At 36.8% G+C, this 16,529-nt stretch overlaps 1 protein-coding gene across 15 annotated transcripts in view; it reads right to left on the reverse strand.

The window, feature by feature from the left end:
- Positions 1 to 4,449: 4,449 nt before the first annotated feature.
- The window catches only part of TGFBR1 (transforming growth factor beta receptor 1), a 46,682-nt gene continuing 34,602 nt past the window's right edge, over positions 4,450 to 16,529 (reverse strand). For 13 of the 15 annotated variants that reach the window (XM_055271715.2, XM_055271716.2, XM_055271709.2 and 10 more), the window contains 5 exons: positions 15,385 to 15,552; positions 13,196 to 13,352; positions 11,486 to 11,610; positions 10,311 to 10,441; positions 4,450 to 8,933 (listed from right to left, as the gene is read on the reverse strand). In XM_055271715.2, coding sequence (XP_055127690.1) covers positions 8,808 to 8,933; positions 10,311 to 10,441; positions 11,486 to 11,610; positions 13,196 to 13,352; positions 15,385 to 15,552 — 707 coding nt within the window. In that variant the 3' untranslated portion in view covers positions 4,450 to 8,807. The remainder of the gene's footprint in view (positions 8,934 to 10,310; positions 10,442 to 11,485; positions 11,611 to 13,195; positions 13,353 to 15,384; positions 15,553 to 16,529) is intronic. The other 2 variants (XM_055271712.2, XM_055271711.2) reach the window with 1 other exon arrangement.

Raw genomic sequence — 16,529 nt, forward strand, 5'->3', positions numbered from 1 at the left:
CTGTTTTCCAAAGGGACTGTTTACATTCCAGCAATGTGTGAGATTCATCTTTTTCTCATCTTTGTTGACACTTGGCTGTCTTTTTAAAACTATAACCATTTGAGTGTGTGAGGAGTGGTTTCTCATTGTGGTTTTAATTTCATCAAGTCTTTATAAAGAATTATGTTTATTAGCCATTCATATATCTTCTTGGGAAAATGTCAAATCTTTTGACCAATTTTTATTTTTACTTTTTTTGTCACAGTCCTACACATAATTCATGGTATTTAGAACTTCACTTTATCAACTGTTGCCAAATTACCATTTAAACATTAATACCCAAATACAGAATTTAGAATTAACTCTACCATACCCAATCTCTGAGCAATGAATTTGTTCACCAATTTTTAAGTGGGCCATTTGTATTCTTATTGAATTGTAAGAGTTCTTTATATATTCTGAATACAAATCTCTTATCAGATGTATGATTTGCAAATACTTTATCCCAGTCTTTGGCTCATCTTTTCATTCCCTTGTTTTTTAAAGCCCCAAATATTTTAATTGTGGTGAAGTCCAATTTATCAACTGGTTTTTAATAAATTTTGCTTTTGAAGTCCTATTAAAATTTTTGCCTAACCTAACATCACAAAGATTTTCTCCTGTTTTCTTCTAGAAGTTGTATAGCTTTAGCTCTTACCTTTAGGCGCATAATGAGCTGAGGGTCTGATTAACTTTCTTCCTTTTTGTCCTTCCTTTTAAAATACAGATATCCAATTGTCTCAGCACCATTTATTGAAACGACTGTCTTTTCTCTTGTTGAATTATCTTTGCGCATATCTTGAAAGTCCGTTGGTCGTCTGTGAGGGTTTATTTCTGGACTCTTAATTCTGTCCCGTTGCTGTATATGATGGACTATCCTTGTGTCAATAAACAGTCTTGATTATTGTAGCTTTACAGTAAGTTTTGAAATTGGGTAAGGTAATTCCTCTAATTTTGTCCATTTCAAAATCATTCAGTGGAGCTTGCAGTGAGCCGAGATCGCGCCACTGCACTCCAGCCTGGGCGACAGAGCGAGACTCCATCTCAAAAAAAAATAAAATCATCTAGGATCTTTTAGACATTTTGTATTCCCATGTTAAGTTTTAGGATCAGCTTGTGAATTTAAAGAAAAACCTTTCTGGAATATTGCTAGGGATTGAGTTGAATCTATAGAACAATTTGGGGAGAATTGCCATCATAGCACTGTTGAATTCTCTAATCCATGAGCATGGTTTCTCATTTACTTAGATCCTTTGATTTCTCTCAGCAATATTTTTTCAATTAAATAAATGTATTATATTCTTTTTGACCCTATTCTGAGTTTACTTTTGAAGGTATTGTTCATTGCTAATATGATGTCAATTTTTAAATACTGATTGTGTATCCTAGAACCTTCCTTGCTGAATTTATTAGGTCTTGTACCTTTTAAAACAAATTTTTTTCCTGGTGGATTCTTTAGAATCTGACAGGTAATATTACTTAATAAAGACAGTTTTACTTTTTTCCCCAACCTAATGTCTTTCTAGTCTTTTTGTAGGGAGAGGGAACAGGGACTGTATAGAACCTCCATGACAACATCGAATAGAAATGATGAGAGCATGTTCTCGACTTGTTTCTGATTCAAGGAGAGAAGTATTCTGTTTCACCATCATGTATGTTGGCTGTTTTTTATCGATGCCCTTCACTAGGTTGAGGAAGTTGCCTTCTATTTCTAGTTTGCTGAGTTTTCATCACGAATGGGTGCTGAATTTTGTCAAATGTTCTTTCCTTTGGCTATTTAGTTATTATAATAATATGGGTTTTATTGTTTCTTCTATTAGTATGGTATAATACATTGATTCTTTGATGTTAAATGAAGCTTACAGTCCTAGGATATGGCCCATTTGGTCCTGGTGTATAAATCTTTTTATCTGTTGTTGGATTCAGTTTCCTAATATTGTGTTTTAAGTATTTTTGCAGCTATCCCCACTGGCTTTACTTTCAAAGTATAGGTATTTAAAAGTGTAAATTTCCCTTTAAGCAGTGCGTTAGCTGTACACTATAAATTGACATGCTGTACTTTTTCATTTGTTTAAAATTTTCTAACTTCCTTTGTGACTTCTTCAATACATGGGTTTTTTAGAAATGTGTGATTTAATTTCCGAATATTTTGGGATTTGCAATTTTCTTTCTGTTGACTTCTAATTTAAACATGGTTGGAGAACATACTTTCTACTATTTCAACCCTTTTAAATTCACCGAGACTTATTTTATGAAATAGCATGTGGTTTCCCCTGGAGAATGTTCCATGTGCACTAACAGTGTGCATTCTGTTCGTGGTGGGTGGTGGTAAATGTTAGGACAATTTGGCTGACAGCATTATTTTATATGCCTGTGATTCTCAATTGAGTCGTTCTATCAATTATTGTAGGTGTCAAAATCTCCAAGTATTATTAAATTGTCCATTTCTCTCAATTCTATCATTTTTCTCGTTATTTTGGGGTCCTGTTAGGTGCATATACGTATGTTAACTGTTATATCTGATATATTGGCTTTTTAAAGTATCCTATATTTCCAGTAATATTTCTTGTCTCAAAGCCCATTTTATTGATATAGACATTCCAGCTCTCTTACGATTACTGTTTGCATGTTATATATTTTTCCATACTTTCACTTTACAGCTATTGGTCTTTGAATCTACAGTGTGCCTCTGTGAACACCATATAGTTGATTTTTCTTTTTAAATCCATCCTGACCATCCCTACCTTTTTAGTCCATTCACATTTGATGAAATTATTGGCATGATTACTTATGGCTGTCATTTTGCTATTTGTTTTCCAAATGTTTATCATTTTGCTTCTTTCTGCCTTTTGTGTTAAATATTTCTTGATGTACCATTTTGTTTAATATATTTTTAAATTGATGCTTTAGTGGTTACTCCAGGCTCTACAGCATGCATTTCAATTTATTACAATCGTCTTCAAATTAGGACTAATTAATTCTAATAAAATACAGCTTTATCCCAATAGAGCTCCATTTCCTACCCACTCCTTTGTGTTATTAATATACACTGCACCTATATTGTAAACCCAACAGTATGGTGATATAATTACTATATAGTCTTATGCTATTGAAAGATAACTTACATTTATTTTGGTAGGCAAGTATTTCCCCAAGATTCCCATTCTCTAGTTATTTAATCAAACGCTAATCTTGGTACTGCAGTGAATGGACTTTGCAGGTAAAACTGAGGTTACTAAATAGGGCAATTATCCTGGATTATCCAGATGGGCCCTGAGTAATCACATGGCCCCTTAAAAGCAGAAGAGGGAAGCAAAAGCATTAGAGAAATGCAGTGGAAGAGACAGTGGAGAGATGAGGCAGAAGGGGAGATCAGAGAAGTGCAAGGACGATTCAACCCATTGTTGCTGGTTTTGATGATGGAGGAGGGAACCACGAGCCAAGGAATTTGAGTGGCTTCTAGAAACTGACAACCACCCCTGGCCAGCCTGTCTTACAACCATATGGAGCTGAATTCTGCCAACAACCTCAATGAGCTTGGAAGCCTATTCATCCCGAGCCTCCAGAAAAGAATGTCGCCCAGCCAATGCCTTCATTTTGACCTTTTAAAATACGGAGCAGAGAACCATCTGAACTATGTTATGCCCAGACTTCTGAATTATGGAATTCTGAGATCATAAATGGGTGTTGCTTTAAGCCAGGGCATTTGTAGTAATTTATGGCAGCTATACAATCATAGTCTTTTCTAGTTGTACACATATCCACCATTTCTGGTGCTCTTCATTTCATCCTGTGGATTCAGGTTACCATCTGGTGTCATTTATTTTGTGTGTGAAGGATTTAGTATTTCTTGTAAGGCAGATGTCCATAGGCAACAAATTGTCTTAGTATTTGTCTGGGAATGTCTTTAATTTCACTTTTTTTCCAACTTTCAACAAAAGCTTCATATCCTGGTGATGTCTTTATTATACGGAAAAAAAAATCCCTAAATCCAGCCTTCAAATTGAAGTAACTATCTCTAATGTGAGAGCAATCCTACTCACAAAGCCCCTCCCCAGAGTCAGTCAAGGGTTTGGGGACCACATCTCATCATTTTTCCAGTTCTCTTGTAAGCCAAGTTTTCATCCCCAGGAGACTAACAAATGTGCTGACCCAAAGGCAACAGAGTTCACCTGTAGACAGGTCCATCATGCCCCACTGGAAGACCCACACCCCTAAGCATGTGGAGAAAAGCCCCCAGGCACAGAGACACACCTGCAGACAGGAGGGCACTCCCCAAACATGCTATAATATTGTAACTTCCACTAGATAGGGTTAGAAAACTTCTAAAGACTCTTGTAACTCAAAGGTTCTAGTTGCCATCTACAGCAACTACATATGGCATGACTCATTCCAACATATACACTTTATTTTAAAATATGCCACTGGCACTTGGGAAAAATGTAATTTATTTGCACTGCTTCCATTCTTCTACTGTAGTGTTAGGACTTAACATAAGCATCACTCTTCTATTTCCTATTTACATTCATTTGGAATATTACTACAAATACAATATACAATTTTAAAAACTTATGGGGAAACGCAGCTTATGTTTTTTTCTCCTCTTTACAGGCTTCTCAGTATCATTCGACTTAAATGGAAATTTATATGGAATTTTCTGTACATATCTTAAAGGGCAGAGATTACACTGATAAAGCCAAAAGAATTCTGCACAAATACAATACAGAAAACAGAAAGTACAGATGATGTTATTTGGGGTACAAATATAAACAATACAGTACCATTTGAGTAACTGAGCAACATAATACCCATACTTTATAGAAATAAAACTGCAAACCTGGAGAATGCTCTGACAAATATTAAACATTATATACACAATGAGGTAAATGTACCTTGGTCTCTTGAGAGGTAATTTAAGTTTAAAGCAATTGACATTTTGAAGCATCTCCTTGACATATGAAGAAATATCAAACACCCCATTCCCTTGGCACAATGTGAAAAAGGGGTATCAAAACATGGTTCATGATATTCAGTTCACAAATCTTGTTAAAAAATAAAAACAAATTCACTGAAGTTCCTTCTAAGTTGTAATAAACAGGTTGAATGCTATTAACCATATTTTTAAAAGTTAACATTTACAAACAAGATTGCATAATGGGATTGAAAAGTTTAATGTACTGACAATCATCATAATGTTCTAGAAGTCCAGCATTCTTGAGAGAGAGGGCCCATGGGTATTCCAGTAATCCAAAACAGAGACAAGAAGCTGCAGTACATGTCCAGAGATAATCCTTAGTATCTCAAAATATCTGAGTTGGCATTTTCTGCCAAAGTGTTAAGAGAACCATTATGTGGAATCACTACCATTTGGAGCCAGAACACTGCCATGGTCAAGAAACAAACAGTTGACTTACGATTCTTCCAGTGCAAGAATAAAAATAAGCTTTTGATGATGTGTCTAACAGGATAGTGATTTTGTTGTGCACTCTAATGATCTCTTTGCCATCTTGTTTTAATCTGACAGTTCTCAGACATAGAGAAAAAAGGTAACTCATGCATGGACTACAAAATCGCCAAGTGACCACTTACAGTTTGTAATAAAAACTGAAATCTGGGATTCTTGATAGCCATGGCACTGTACACCAACTCAAGGCACTTCTTGAGCACTATCATTATTACAGCAGAATTACAGGCTCAGCTCTTCAGACCTTACCCTGTCTTATAGGGGATACAACTGGCCACTGTTACTGACACAACTCCACTGCCACAGGAGCCACCTTGCTGCCATCCCACTCCTCATCCATGGCCGAAGTCAAAGCAGGGGCATCCCAAGCCTCATCTGCTTAGTCTCCAAACTTAGAGACCCCTCCCTACCACCTCTAATGACTGAAGGAAACGGAAGTAGGTCCCACAACTTCCATCAGCCGTTTTACTCTACGTCTCCAAAGCAGCTCTTCAGTCAAAAGGCTGTGGGGGAGGCAATGGTCTCTGTGTCAGGGACCAGCACGCAGGAGAGCAGGTTGCAAGAAACAGCTGGAGACAGGATGGACCAGGGATGTCTACGCCCCACTAAGTCGTATTTCCTCCGTCCCCATTCCTCCTGGCTACTGACAAAATGAATATGGACACACAATTTACTAGAAGATGTTTTAGGCAAGTTGAATCTTGGAAGGTGAGCATCCTAGGATGGGCAGTATAAACGACTGTGTTTTTAAATGACAAAATTATTACTCTAATCAAATTTATCTGCAGTTATCGACAGTAATCATGATCCATCCCACCTTTTAAGTTACTTTCATTTTCAATATCAGCCAATTGTGGTTTATCAAACCATCCCTAGCCAAAAAAGGAATTAACTGCAGTAATATGTAGAGTCAATTTAGAACTAAACTCCAACTTTAAAAAAATTCCCTGATTCATCAGAAGTACAGTTTATCCACTTAGGTAAGAAAAGTATAATTGTAACTCAATCTTTGATTCAGTAAAAAATATCTTCAGCAAAAGTGGATAACCTTACATGAAAGTGAGAAATCATGTATTATAACTTTAAATCAGACAACTTTTGGTATATTCTTAAAATTATATAAAAATAGTTTTAGTGATAAAATGCATTGGTCCCCTGGATTTCATAAAGCAGATCTGGTAGGCTTAGAAATGGCCCAGGAAAAAAAAAAAAACAAAAAACAAAAAACCCCACAAAAAAAGTACCTGATCACAGAATTAGAGATTATTATTAAACAAGTAATACAACACAACTATAAAAACAAACCTCTCAAACCCATTCATTTGCTTCAATGAAATTATGGTATCTACAGAAAAAAACTCAACTTTGTAGTCAAAATAGTAACCTCTAAGCATTTTTCCCATGATGTTTTTAAACACATGAAATTGACACTAAATTCCTATGTAATATGTCACTCATTCTAAAATTACTTTGGTTTTAAGACCAAATAGTCTTTCAAATTTATTCTACATATAAGAGATAAGACATTATCAGAATGCAACTCATTCAGTGTAAATGGCCACTTTCTCTTCCTGACCAAAATACTGTATGGGTTACTCTGACCCTGTATCGGGGAACTGATAGCACTATGAAGTCGAAGTCTTGCCTCACAGCTATGATAGTTTTTTCTCCCCTCAGAATAAGATCACAGTGATAAAAGGACTTCGAAAACTGTAAAAGCCCTGCAGAGACTTCATAGCATTGGAAGTAAAAACCAGTTATTATAAGCTAGTTTCAACTTAATGTGAGAAGATCATGACAAGTTTGCTTTCAATATTTGACCAAAGACATCTGTAAATGGAGAAAAACCTATACTCAGAATGTTCTTTAGCTACCACCTCTCCCAAGTATCAAGGGTGCACTGAATGCATTACATAAATTACATGTAAAGTAAGCAATTGCAATGTATGCACACATAAGGAAACACTGAATTAAAAGCTGCCTTCCTCAAAGTGTAGTGAGACCTCAAAACCACACTAGCTCTAACCTCAGTTACAAAGACAGAGGATCCACCGAACGTTTACTCCTACATACATAACAAATGTGACTTTCTTGCACATCTGTTACCTATTCAAATTATTAACTACCTTTGCCTTCCTAGAAAAAGGCCTATTATTTAATATTAACCATATTCTAATTTTAAATGTAATTCATGTCTTAAAAAAATAACACTGTCTTTGAACAGATAAAGAAAAAAATGGCTTACAGAATACCACATAACTTTTCACAAGCAGCTAGACAAACTTTCCCTTTTAGAAAAATTAGTCTGTATGCTACAAATATTAAAGTACTATAAGCATCTAGAGTGCCACTTGATTTTTTAAAAGTATACTTAGACAACACAATTAAAATGCAAAAGCTTGATGTGAGAATATTCAAACATGACCATGCTAACAATTTACTAATTAATGCCACTTCATTTCTTTAGTGGCTTAAGCACATTTTGGTAGGAGAAAGGCATTTTCAAAATAGAATACCAAATGACATACCACAAAAACTCTTCCAAAAAACAAAACAGAAAAAGTTTGGGTTACCCAGATAAATAAGCTTTTTGAATTCAAACACTATAGGTTTTAACACAGAGACTTTCAGCAATTCTACTCATTTCCATTAGAAAGACACAGAAGTGGCACTTACTGGTATAGTACAATCCCATTCTGAAGGCATGTAATGTTCTGAATAAGTGAAAGAACAATAATAGTATACAAAATACTATTGCATAAATTATGTTCCTCACTACTATATGAGGTCATTTTTAGACTCAAGATAAGAGTTTTATAAGTGTTAGTTTTAAGATCCTGAAAAACTATAGAACAGTACATTCAAAGTCTGAATCAAGGAAACCCTAGTGGTTCAGAATCCTCTGAGAATGTACTAACCAGGAGTAAATCACTTTCTTCAGTAATAAGAAATGTTTCATTATAATTCAGCAATCCGACTCCTTTGCCCTTAAAGATGATCTCCAGCACAGCAGAGTTACCTAAAGTTAAGACCAGCAATCATCTTTTTAAAAAACCAGTTTTGTTAATAAAAAATAAAGGTAGACTACACAACATTTTGTAACTGTCCTGGGAAAGAAGCGTTCATAGTGCACAGAAAGGACCCACGTGGCTGTTTTCTGGGTCCAAAGAAATCCTGGGAAGTTTTTAATTGACTTTATTACACTGCTGCAAAAGGAAGCAACATCCTTCTGTTCCCTCTCAGTGAGGTAGAACAATTGACCTCCCAAATTAAAACCCAGGAGCAGATCTGAAGAAAAAAGTAGAGTTCAGGCAAAGCTGTAGAATTACATTTTGATGCCTTCCTGTTGACTGAGTTGTGATAATGTTTTCTTAATCCGCAATGCTGTAAGCCTAGCTGCTCCATTGGCATACCAACATTCTCTCATAATTTTAGCCATTACTCTCAAGGCCTACAAGAAAATATAAAAAAAAAATTAATGCATGCACCATTTTCCATTGGTCTGGATAAGAATTTTTACTGGTAAATTTTCTTTTTAAATGACATATACACTTGTTGTTTAAGCATTATTTGTAATAGCAAATGAGTAGAAATTACATAAATTTCCATCAATAGGGTACTGGTGCCAGTGCTGGAAAGCAGGTGGACAAAGAGTGACTCACTTAGCAAACCTGAAAAGGCCGAATCCTAAACCAGAGCTGGGCAAAGCAAAGAAGAAATCTGACCTCACACTGAAATTTTAAGTTTGTACTTTGAAGTATCCAGATCAAATTTTTCTTTCCCTTTTTTTTTTTTGAGACAGGGTCTCACTCTGCTGCCCAAAGTGGAATGCAATGGCATGCCCTCAGCTCACTGCAGCCTTGACCTCTCAGGCTCCAGCAATCCTCCCACTTCAGCCTCCCAAGTAGATCAAATTTCTAAAAGACAAAATCTAGCAGCACTCTCATTTGTTAAACTATGTCACATGCAAATTCCTTAAGCATGCTGAAATACATTTTATTTGGGCCTGGAGACGTGATTTTGTTGGAGGCAGCAAGCTCTCTTGCTTATCAGAGGTTCTGCTGAGTCCTACAATAGTTTAAGATGTAAAATCAACTACTGAACTGAACAGCTTTTTAAGCTACAAATCTTCAAACCTGGAGGAATATGCCCTGCTTCACCAATATTATAATAGTAACAGCTAGCAATTAAGGAGAGGTTAAATAAAATTCATCTTACGAATCTTTAAATTTACAATTACAAAAATGTTTCTAAAACTTTTTGTTAGAGCTGAGGTTGAGAAGCTCAGATACTGCTGGGAAAAAGCATTTTCCCTAAATTCCTGGTTAACGGTTATCTGGGCAATCAGATGAATAAAATGGAAAATCATTTGAAACATCTTTGTAATCACCTTATCTGAGTTCCTCACCTTACAAAGGGATATTAAGGTCCAGAGAACTAAAGTGATTTGTTCAAAGTCAAACCCTCGAAATGGTAGCCAGGCTGGTCTAGAATACAGGTCTCCTCATTCCTGTCCAGTAACTGTCTACTATTCTGGGTTGCCCTGGCTGAAGGGAGGCATTCATTTAAAAAGTATGTGCCTTAGTTCGCCCAGCAGATCTAAACTATGTTCTGATACACTAAAGGCCACTGCAAATGTTCCATGGCCCTTTCAATGTGCTTACAATTGCATATGAAAACCAAATTATTCTGTTTTTACACACTGGTTTGACTGCTATGAAAAAGAAAATTCTTAAAGAAAAGTTTTCCTTAAAGAAAAGTAGCAAACTTTTGCTTACTAAGCAGAAGCAGTTTAGAAAATTGCCTAATATCAAAAAGAAATACTCACTTCACAGCTCTGCCATCTGTTTGGGATATTTGGCCTTAACTTCTGTTCACAAACAACTTTTCTCATTTCTTCAACTGATGGGTCAGAAGGTACAAGATCATAATAAGGCAGTTGGTAATCTTCATGAATTCCTGTATCAGTTTAAAAAAAAATTAAATTTTGATCAATTTATTCAGCTAATGCCAAAGCATTAAAAAGATCACCTGAGAGACCTATTACAGTGTTTCATTACTAAAGTAGGTATGTGGAATAGAGATTACAGCTTTCTCTATCTCATCCACATCTGTATCCACAAGCCATTTCCCTGAGTTGATATTCCACCCACACCTTGAAACTAAGTATTGTCATGAGATCAATAAAGCCTATTTGAAATGACAGTAAACTATGAGCTGTGATGACCAGATTGACATTTTCCCCTAGAACCCTACTGTGCAGCAAATGAGATTCTATTTTGTAAGTGCACAGGCTCTCACTTGCACAGGGATATATATACCCTATCAGTGAGACTTGAATCCTACGAGGCAAGTTTAAGGTGCCAAGTCCCTTTCTCTACTTGCATCTGTCAATAATATATCCTATTTACTACAATACAGAGAAATACTCTGTCCCTCACTGCTTCAAAAACCTAAGGCACTAGGTCTCAGCCAAGTCTAGGTCCCCAAGCCTAAGAGACTGTTTCCTGAGTAAACATTAAAAGTACTCCATCTAAAAAGCTATAAGTTAAAACAAAGTAACTCTGGAAAACAACACAATGGTAACATAATTGTATTCTGTGTATGTAATCTATAACTATCAAGTTGGAGAAAATAACCACAATCCAAAGAAAAAAAATAAGTTTGACACCCAGGTACATGCTACAAACAGCTTCCTAGGTGAGCCTCTCAAGCAGCTGTCCATTCTAAAGAACTATATTCCAATATAACAAGGGGTTGGGTTCTGATGAGTCTCAAGATTCAAATGGAAACAGGAAGAGAACACTAGGCTAGAGCTGTGCATGTGCACACCATGGCACTGTTCCCTCCCAAAGGTTTCATCGCCTTTGTTTTCTCTGGCACTCGGTGACATCCTGTTTCAGATAATGGATTGTACATAATTTCATTCAATTAAAAAAAGAAGACAATTCTTGAACAACTTCTGCTCATGACAAACTGTTGGGGGAGAGGGGAGCAATTTACCACCAATGGAACATCGTCGAGCAATTTCCCAGAATACTAAGCCCATCGCATAGATGTCAGCACGTTTGAAGGATTCAAAATGTTTCATATTTATGGAATCATCGAGAACTTCAGGGGCCATGTACCTAAAAAAAATTTGCAAAAAGAACTTTGAAAATCATCCCCTTATTGCCACATTTGGATGAACATCCTTTCAGACATTTCTCTATACATAGACATATGCACACAATATTACATAACAAATATTAGACTCAACAAAAATATTAAATATCCACACTGGTTTGCATATTAATGATGTCAACTAAATCCCACAAAATGCTAAAATAGCAGTTTCATGCTATCTGCCTCATGATCTTGGTTTCCAATGAAAGACGTATGTAACAACTGTGACTGTTAAAGGTGTCCTAATATACACCACCTATACACGTACTAGGTAGAAACCATGCATTTTAACCTAGAAGTCTTCTCACTGAGGATGAAAGGAAGGGCACGAATATACTCCAGGGAAAAAAATGATACAAACGAATGCCAGTCCTCATACTGAAGCTTCAAAAACCTACTAAAATTATGGGTCAGGACCCACAGAGACCTACAGCAACCACTGACAAGGACCCCTTAGCTGGTTGAGAATTGAGAGTCGTCTATGGCCATACCACCCGAAACGCGCCCGATCTCATCTGATCTCAGAAGCTAAGCAGGGTCGGGTCTGGTTAGTACTTGGATGGGAAAATTGAGAGTCCCCAGGGAATCCAGAAATCTCAAAATTATACATGCAATTTGAATAGACTAATGCTGCCGGCTCTCCGGCCGTCTCCAAGGCCAAGGCAGTAGTTTGAAGAAATGCTGTGACAGCATGTGATAAAGGGTTTGGGTCAGAAATGCCCAGGTTCAAATCTCAGCTCTTTGGCTTATCATCCACATGAAGCTGGCCATATTATTTAACCTCTTCAAGGTGGTTTCCTCATCTGTGAATTAAGGGTAATAACACCTACCTAATTAAGTTCTTTTGAAGACTCATGGACTCAACAAATATCTACTGAGGATCTACCATGTATTAGGCACTGTGATAGATGCTGGGAATACAAGGCTGCTCTCAAGCAGCTTGCACCTAATAGAATATACAGGCAAATAAATAAACAGTTACAACATAATGCATGAGTGCCTCAACGGTCCCAGTTCAGTGTGCTATGACAGTCCCTGGCAGGGACTCCTAAGATTTTTGAGGACTAGAAAAAACTTCCTACAGTGGGTATGAGGCTGAGAAACAGTAGGGTAAAGTATGCTCCAGGAGACAGCATGTGCAAAAGTTCTAAGAAAGCAAGAAAGTCATATTTTTAGGAACTGAAATATGAAAATAGCAGGACTAGCTACTGCACAGTATTTGAGAAGGGATTAAATGAGGTAATATATGTAAAAGACCTATTAGACGACTGGCACATAGTAGGTGCCCTATAAACGTTAGTTACTACTGTTATTATAATTAACATGCCTAATGAAATTTTCTGGAAGGGCAACCTTTCATCAGCAGGCATCTTTTTAAGTCAGGTAACTTTGGCTTCAGAGCAGGCAAGACCATGAGATCTTCTTGCCTGTTGGCAATCTAATAAAGTGCAAATTTAAGCTGAGTTTCAGCAACGATATGTATATATGAAAGAGAAGGGGAAAAAGGTGATTTCAGAAGATATTAAATATAGTTGTTCAAAAGTATACCTTTTTGTTCCCACTCTGTGGTTTGGAGCAATATCAATGGTATCTGTGGCTGAATCATGTCTTACTGCCAGTCCTAAGTCTGCAATACAGCAAGTTCCATTCTTCTTTACCAAGATATTCTTTGATTTCAAATCTCTATGAGCAATGGCTGGCTTTCCTAAAGAATCAAAAATTAAACATGACTGCTTAAAAGGTAATACCAATCACGACTCACATCTTTAGGTTCAAAAGTCTCTTCTCCTAACCCAAATTATCAAAGCATTTCAGCCCACATGACCTACAATACTTATGGCATTATTAAACTCAAGTGAATCACTACACCAAAAGTCAATGAAATTATATTTCTTTAAAGAAAATGTGGACAATAACATGCTTTAAAAGATGAACAACTCAAAGACTGGGGCAAAAAAAAGTTATCAGTTTATCTGTTGGTGCCTTATGAATTCTTTTTAAGAAACTCAGCCATAGACTGATATTCCAGCAGCCCAGGAACCAAGCATGTAGATCATCACTTCCCTATCAACTGCAATGTATTCAGTATTAAGTATATTATCTTTGATGCTAACCACTAGAAAATGTTATTAAAAAATAATAATTATAACTTGGAAAACTTGGAACCTTCATACACTGCTGGCAGGAATGTAAAATGGTTCAGGCACTTTAAGAAAACAGTATGGCAGTTCTTCAAACCATTAAATAGAGTTATCATATGATACAGTAATTCAGCTCCTAGGTATATACCCAAGGTAACTGAAAACATGAAATTACATACAACTTGTACACAAATGTTCACTGCAGCATTAGCTACAATGGCCAAAAGAAGAAGCAAACCAAATGTCCATCAATGAATGGATACATGACATATGGCATATCCATACACTGAAGTATTCTCTTAGCCATCAAAATGACTGAAGTACTCATACATGCTACAACATAAATGAACCTTGAAAACATGCTAAGTGAAAGCAGCTAGTCACAAAAGACCACATATTGTATGATTCATTTATATAAAATGTGCAGAATAAGCAAATCTATAGACAAAAAGGAGCAGTTGTTGCCTAGGGCTAAGGAGTTTGGGAGGAAAAGGGAGTGACTGCTAGTGGCTATAGGGTTTCTCTTTGGAGTGAAGATATTCCAAAATTGACTGTAGTGTTTGTTGGCTGTACAACTCTGAGTATTCTAAAAACCACTGAATTTTACACTTTAAGTGGGTGAACTGTATGATGTGAATTATAACTCAATAAAACTGTTACAATCAATAATAATAATAATTACAAAGATGGAGCAAAGATGTGAACTAGCACTTATGCTGTATGTAAAGTGGGGAGTGGCGGAGCCATTGGGTTGCAAGTGGACAACTGCTAGAGCAGAGAGATATACTGGCATCTGAAATCCTACATGGCACAAAATCTATAGCACACAAATGTCATAACTAAAACTGAGTATTTAATTTTTCAACTGTAAAACCATCTCATGCAGTCTCCTTATCTCAAATATAGTTATTAGATGGCCAGATAACAGTTACATAGCATGCTGATGTTTACAAAGCACTTTCACACTTCATTTGATACTATACATAAAAATATATTCACTTGGACCTGAATTCTGAAACTGAGATCCTCAAAAATCATAAGATTGAATGCTACTTTTGAGAACTCAAAAAAAAAAAAATCAGTTTTGTTACAATGATTAGAGAATCTCTAAACAAATTTCCAGATTCCTAGCTCTACTTGAAATTTTGAACTGAAAGATAAAATGTTCTCATCTAAAAAATTTGTTTTAAATATCTCCAGTTAGGCTACCCACTGTTTTCTTTCTTTTTCTTTTTTTTTCTGAGACGGGGTCTCACTCTATTACCCAGGTGGGAGTGCAGTGGCATGATGTCTGCTCACTGCAGCTTCTACCTCCCAGGCTCAGGTAATCCTCCTACCTCAGCCCCCTGAGTAGCTGGGACTACAGGTGCACGCCACCATACCCGACTAATTTTTTGTATGTTGGTAGAGATGGGGTTTTGTCATGTTGCCCAGGCTGGCCATGAACTCCTGAGATCAGGCGCTCTGCCCACCTCAGCCTCCCAAAGTGCTGGGATTATAAGCGTGAGCCACCAGGCCTGGCCTCCACCTTCTATTTTCATAGACATTATTTATGAAAATTTAAAGCTTAAATAATAGAACTGCTTATAGAATTACCTTGGGTACCAACAATCTCCATGTGAAGATGGGCAAGACCGCTTGCCGTGGACAGAGCAAGTTTTATCATTCCTTCCACAGTAACTGTGTATCTGTTTAAGTAATCAAAAAGGGATCCATGCTCATGATAATCTGACACCAACCAGAGTTGAGTCCAAGTACCATTGTCTGTAAAACAGAATTAACATTTCAGTTGGGCTGCAGACCATTTATGATTTATTTGTTCAAAGGTTATTACTTTTCACTCTCAATCCTGAGTCACACACTGCAATATAATGCCACCGTAAGTCTGTATGTATTTCCTTCACATTTTCTTCTACATTCAGTTTGTTTTATACTTTTATGTACACATCCTTTAGTTCCTCAGAGTAAGCCCCTCTTGAGATAAGGCAAGTATAATTAATCCCATTTAAGAGACAAAGTTGGTGACTTTCTTGAGTCTTCACAGATAATTAGTATCAGAGCTGGCACTCTTAAGTGCCTAGAAAAATCTCTGGGTCGGGTTGGGTGCTCGGTGGCTGTTCCTGGAAGGAGAGAAGGTTAAAAAAAGGAGGGGAACAGAGAGGGAAGGAAGGAGGTGAGAAGTCTTTGGAGCCCAGTGTGGCCACCGTGGGAATGGAAGAGTATGGGACAAAACTGAAAGTGAGTTTCAACGAAAAATGACAAGCTTTAGTGACAGATTGTGTACACAGTTCACAAAGACGCAAGACAAGATGATTATGATTCCAAGGTTGCTAGCTTAGAAAAACAGAAATAGTGATACCTCTAACACATGGGGAAGCTGAAATAGGAACTGAAATGTCAGGAGAAAAACTGGAAAAGCTGGGACTAAACTCAAACAACTAGGAACATGGGTTCCAAAATTTCCTCTGTAAGCCAAAACACGAGTTTAAAACATGTTTTCTCATAGGAATAATGGTAAAGATACTAGCTAGGCTCCTAAGCTAGACTGGTCCACGACAATCTAATTTAACCTAGAAGTAGCTGGAAAACCACATACTTAATTAAGCCATGAAGAAAAAAAGCACTACAACATTAGGAGACAGCACAATCCCAGTAAAAGATGGACGCTTAGAGTCATTCTGACCTGGTTTGAATCCATGGCCTGCCTGTTACTGACACTTTCTTAGCCAAGGAGCCTCTGT

This window comes from Symphalangus syndactylus, chromosome 3, assembly GCF_028878055.3.
Source record: "Symphalangus syndactylus isolate Jambi chromosome 3, NHGRI_mSymSyn1-v2.1_pri, whole genome shotgun sequence".
Classification (NCBI taxonomy): domain Eukaryota; kingdom Metazoa; phylum Chordata; class Mammalia; order Primates; family Hylobatidae; genus Symphalangus; species Symphalangus syndactylus.